This window comes from Nematolebias whitei, chromosome 12, assembly GCF_014905685.2.
Source record: "Nematolebias whitei isolate Nwh7 chromosome 12, NemWhi1, whole genome shotgun sequence".
Lineage (NCBI taxonomy): Eukaryota > Metazoa > Chordata > Actinopteri > Cyprinodontiformes > Rivulidae > Nematolebias > Nematolebias whitei.
This window is the reverse complement of record NC_056509.1, coordinates 1,946,190-1,952,187: the sequence shown is the minus strand read 5'-3', so window position 1 is coordinate 1,952,187 and position 5,998 is coordinate 1,946,190. Positions and strand designations below refer to the sequence as shown.

Below are 5,998 nucleotides of genomic sequence, written 5' to 3'. Positions count from 1 at the left end.
GGCCCGACAGAGCCAGGGCACCCAGGCCCCCGCAGGCAGCCACCAGGGCGGGCCTGCACACACCCCACCACCCAGCCCCAGCTGCTGAGAGCCGCCAATGCACCGGCGGCAGGGGGGCCCACCACCGGGGGGAGCACGACCCACCAAATGGGGGGCCAAAACTGGTCCAAGAGAGGGGGGCCACCCAAAACCCAACCTGAGACAAACAGGCACACAGAGACAGCCCGATTGAGCCTCTGTTGGGCTGTCCATGCGTACCACCTGTCCAACAGTGACCGCAAGCCGGCCCCAGGCCGGGGGCCAGAGCAGCAGGGAACAGCAGCCGAGGAAGACCGGCCCAGCGCACCAATGCATCCTTAAAGCCCCACACCACAGGCCCGGAGAAGCCCCAGCATGCCACCCAAGCACCCCCCCCCCCCCCCCCCCCCCCCCCCCCCCCCCCCCACACACACACACACACAGCACCCCGCACCGTGAATGTCACATCATGGCGACCAGACAGCACTTCGTCGAAGTGAAGCCATGCCCCCGACCGCCGCCATGCACTACCAATGACCACACACACACGCATCCACAGCTGACCTCCCGCCAGAACCCGGCAGCCACCCCAGCCAAAGGGCTGGCCATCAGAACCAGGAACCCTGATAAAAGGATCCAAACAATCCAGGGAGAACCGGAGCACCAGCCCCACCCCCAATCACCCCCAAAGGCCCAATACCCACCCACAGCCCAGACCCCAACCAGGCTGCCTACCCCCCCCGACCCCGACCCCCAAATGTCAGATGGAGAATGAGGGTTTAAGAAAAGCTGTAAGACCCAACTCCTCCCTCCCCCCACTCAAATAAGATGTTGATACATGTTGTTATATAGTGCGTTTAAAATAGGGGGGAATGAGGTGGCGACTAACACAGACCCACCCCCTCCCCAGAGAGCAGGCAGTGCCCGTTCACCCCCCCAACCCTTGCCCAGAACCCTAAATGTCTACATGCTACATATGAGAGTGGGCACAGGTCCCGGAGGTGAGAATGATTACACATCCCACCCCCTATTGCCACCATGTGCCCACTCCAGACCCTATATATGCATGTGTTGTGAGAATGTTATATATGAGTGTCTAGGTTGTTTGATAAAATTGGGGCCCAGGTCTCCATGAACCACGGAGATGGAGGATCCTCCCCGCAGCTCAGTGGTGCAACTGAACCCCAAGGCCCTGCTTGAGTGGTGGTGTGATGGAGTGGGTGGAGGAAGACGTCGGGATGGGGAGGAACAATTGAGGTGGCAATGCCCTCCCAGGGGGCCAGCTCACCAACGGACCCCAATAGGCACCCCCGATCTCCGAGATCCACCAGGAGAGGGAGGCTCCAGTGCATTCATCCAGGAGCAGGAGGCAGCCGCACCACCAGGGACACAGGCCACGGACGGGCACATAGCCCCGAGGACCAACCAGAACCCGGGCCAGCGACCCAAGCCCCCCTGAGATCATCCAGACCCCCAGCCCGATCCCCAGCTCAACACCCAGCCCCCCAACCAAAGAAGCCACCAAACTCCAGCAGCAACAATCAGCCAGGAGTGCCTGAACAGCCGCAGACAGCGCACCACGATGACCAAGAGCGCACCCCCACCCCCACAAAAGGACCGACCAGTCCACCATAGCAACACCCACAATGAGAGCACCCCATGCAAGGGAGGGCACACACCTAACACACCCAGACACCCCCGGGCCAGCAGTGCAGAGCCACCTGAGCAAAAGCCCCCCCACCCACAGCCCAGAACCCCAGCCAAGTACCAGACCACAGCCACAGCCAGGCAGGCTTTTAAAGGGTTCACAGGACAAAAGAGTGCAGCAGGGAAGCGTGTGTGTGTGTGTGGGGGGGGGGGGGGGGGGACAGGAAGACACGGCTGGTTTCACTGGAGGACTTAAAGAAAAAAAAATAGAAGCTTATTATAATACACTGCTGTGTGTGTGTTTGGGGGGGGAGGGGGGAAGCATTTTACAATATGCCTTGGGTATATTGTAATATACAATATGCCTCTCTGACATTCATGTTTGTCCTCTGTAGGAACCCCCCTCTGAGGCCTCTTGTCAAAGATACTCCATATGTTCCCGGTGGATCTGTGCCTCGGTGTGGACCTCTTCCTGCAGAGGTGATGCGTGAGGTCAGTGTGAACTGCTCTGGTCCAGCAGGTCCAGGAGCAGTCACACAGGAGGTGAGAAGAACCATCAGCTTGCCTGAGGAGTGCCGTAAGCTACATAGTTAATTAGCATGATGATTTCCTCCTCAAGGGAAACATCCCAAAGATTTCAATTCCCTCTCTTTGACAGGGAATGTTTTCATCACATATTCAGTGGATGCAGCTGAAGAAATCATTCCCTTTATCAAATTTCTGACCAGTCAGGGATTCAATCCAGCAGTAAGTACCATCATGTCTGAATCTTTTCACACGTTACACAAACGCTCACCACATCTCTCCACAGATTGACATATTTGACACCCCCATCAGAAGAATGGGCATCGCTAAATGGATGGACCGCTACCTGAATGACGTAAGGTGGACTCCTGTGTCTGAACAGAAAACTAGTCACAGACACCTAAAAGCTGACAGTGATGTTGTTTGACAGAAATCAGTGCTAATCATTGTGGTCATCAGCCCCAAATACAAGGAGGACGTGGAAGGAATTGGAGACGATGAGCATGGCCTGCACACCAAGTACATTCACAACCAGGTGAGTTGAGTGGAAACGGCTGCAGGAGGTGGTAGACCTGTCTACAGTCATGTCTCAAGGTCATGATTTGGCAAGATTGTCTTGCTCGCCCAGCACCACCATTTTTTGTTTAATTCAATCATGTAAACCAGTGGTGTCTAATCCTCTCTGCTCCAACACACTGGACTAAATGATTAAATCCTCTCTTTAAATTCTACAAAAGTCTATAAATTATCCAAACTGGGTGTTTTGTAACAGAGACACTTGTAAAATATGCAGGATAGAGGCCCTCAAGGACCTGCACTGAACAACCCTGATGTAAACAAATGCCCCTTTTCCATTAGTAACGGTACAGCACGGTTCGACTCGACTCGGCACGGTTCCAAGGCTTTTCCACTAGTAATGGTTCGTGGAACCGGTCCCCTTTTTCAGTACCATATTCTTTGGGGTTTCAAGCAAGCCAAACTGGCACCAAAACGTGATGTCAGAACACTGTCAGTCACTGATTGGTCTAGGGGTGGAGTCACTGGTTGTTTGAGAAACTTTCAAAACAACCTGATCCGTCATTTGCAATAACTAGAATTCGAAAAGCCACTGAACCTATTTTTTAAATTTTAAAAACTATAATTCAATTCAGTTTATTTATATAGAACCATATCACAACAAAGTTGTCTCAGGACACTTTACAGGAACATTCACATACATGGAAAAAAAAAATAATAATAATGACAACACCGTGGTCTAATGCTGAAGTGCAGGTGTTTTTTTGTGCTTGGTGGTTGACGGCCAAATTCAGAGCGAGCTAGATGGAGCTCCGCCTGTCCCCCCGGTCCTCTCCTCGGAGCCCACTCAGGCAGCGCATCATCTCCCTGACTTCGAGCTCTGCCAGTTACCGCAAAGATCCTTCGTGCTGCCGACCTGCGGGAGCATGTGAGGCTGGGGCGGGCGAGTGGCGGGCGAGCGCTGGTCTTGCGCGCTCGTGCTCCGAGTTTCGCTGGTCACTACAGCGGATCATACGAGCTACTGACCCCTTGAAGCATGTGAGCCTGAGCCCTGGCCTCACATGCTCCTGAAGACCAGACCCAGAGCACCGGCAGACAGGCAGACCTGGACAGGTCGGGGACATAGGGTGGAAACGATTTTTAAAAACATTTTATGCATAAAAAAAAAATATATATATATATATATATACAGGTCCTTCTCAAAAAATTAGCATATTGTGATAAAGGTTTTTCATATCATATGCGCGCATGCGTGTATGTATGTATACACGTATGCGCGCATGCGTGTATGTGTGTATACGCATATCTATCAGATAGATATGATTTAAACCATTTTAGAGCTGTTCCTTTAATCCCAATTTCATATTCAAGCCTCTGTAGTAAAATATTGTGATCAACTGTATCAAACGCAGCACTGAGGTCGAACAGGACCAGTAGAGACACAAGTCCATTGTCTGAGGCCATGAGAATATAATTAGTGACTTTTACTAGTGCCGTTTCTGTGCTGTGATGAGCTCTAAACCCTGACTGAAACTCTTCAAACAGATTATTTCTTTGTAGATGTTCATGCAACTGACCTGCAACTATTTTCTCTAGAATTGTTGAGATGAAAGGTAGATTAGATATAGGTCTATAGTTGGTCAGAATTTCTGAATCAAGGTCAGACTTCTTAAGTAAAGGTTTAATTACAGCAACCTTAAAGCTCTGTGGTACATAACCATTCATTAAAGACAAATGAAGTAGATCCAAAATGCGGACATTAATTAGGGGGAATACCTCTTTAAACAGTCTGGTTGGGATGGGATCTAGCAGGCATGTGGATGGGATCTAGCAGGCATGTGGATGAGATCTAGCAGGCATGTGGATGGTTTGGATGAGATTATTATTTTTGACAATTCAGAGCTCAACAGGACAAAAACTGTCCAAACATAAATCAGGCTCTAGTGAAATTTTTAAAGATGCCTCATTTGAGAGGGGACTAGAGATAGTAGAAGGAAGGATGGTTTGAATTTTCTTTCTAATTGAAATACTTTTATTTATAAAGAATCTCATGAAGTCATCACTACTTATAGTTGTAGGGATACATTGTTCAACAGAAATGGGACTTTTAATTAGTCTAGCAATAGTACTAAACAGAAACCTAGGGTTATTTTTATTATCCTTTATTAAAGATGAGTAATATAAAGTTCTAGCTTTACGGAGAGCTTTTTTATATGTTAGCAGACTATCTTTCCAAGTTAAATAAAATTCTTCAACATTAGTAGAGCGCCATTTTCTCTCCTGGTTCCTAGATGCTGCTTTAAAGTACGTAACTCAGAATTGAACCAAGGAGCCAGTTTCCTCTGATTGATTACTTTCTTTTTCAGTGGAGCAATTTTATAAAGTGAAGTTTGCATTGAAGTTGTAAGATGATCAACTAGATGATCTAAGTCTCTGTTCTCCGATGCATTACTCTGCAAGACAGAGGAAACATTGATGGAAGAGATTGTTTCAATTTGGTTACAGCATTTTCTGATAAGCACCTGCTGAGATGAAATTTACTCTCAGTGACTGTGTAGTCATTTAATGTAAACTCAAAGTTATTAAAAAATGGTTGGACAGAACAGGATTTTGAGGAACAATTACCAAGTCCTTAATCTCTATACCATAGGTCAGAACTAAATCAAGAGTGTGATGATAAGAACGAGTAGATGTGCGGACGTTTTGGGTAAAACCAAATGACTCTATTAAATGACTAAAGGCTATGCTTAAGCTATCACTGTCAACATCTACAGGTCCTTCTCAAAAAATTAGCATATTGTGATAAAGGTCATTATTTTCCATAATGTAATGATAGAAATGAAACTTTCATTTATTTTTCATTGCACACCAACTGAAATATTTCAGGTCTTTAATTGTTTTAATACTGATGATTATGGCATACAGCTCATGAAAACCCAAAATGCCTGTCCCAAAAAATTAGCATATTTCATCCCACCAATGAAAGACAAGTGTTTTTAATACAAAAAACACCAACCTTCAAATAATCATGTTCAGTTATGCACTCAATACTTGGTCGGGAATCCTTTTGCATGAATGACTGCTTCAATGCGGCGTGGCATGGAGGCAATCAGCCTGTGGCACTGCTGAGGTGTTATGGAGGCCCAGGATGCTTCGATAGCGGCCTTAAGCTCATCCAGAGTGTTGGGTCTTGCGTCTCTCAACTTTCTCTTCACAATATCCCACAGGTTCTCTATGGGGTTCAGGTCAGGAGAGTTGGCAGGCCAATTGAGCACAGTAATACCATGGTCAG

At 47.8% G+C, this 5,998-nt stretch overlaps 1 protein-coding gene across 1 annotated transcript in view; it reads left to right on the top strand.

Annotated features, from left to right (window-relative positions):
- Positions 1–1,281: 1,281 nt before the first annotated feature.
- traf3ip2a (TRAF3 interacting protein 2a) overlaps positions 1,282–5,998 on the top strand; it is an 11,463-nt gene continuing 6,746 nt past the window's right edge. The window contains exons 1-5 of the mRNA XM_037686056.1: positions 1,282–1,322; positions 2,061–2,242; positions 2,324–2,412; positions 2,477–2,545; positions 2,621–2,725. Of these exons, the coding sequence (XP_037541984.1) occupies positions 1,282–1,322; positions 2,061–2,242; positions 2,324–2,412; positions 2,477–2,545; positions 2,621–2,725 (486 nt within the window). The remainder of the gene's footprint in view (positions 1,323–2,060; positions 2,243–2,323; positions 2,413–2,476; positions 2,546–2,620; positions 2,726–5,998) is intronic.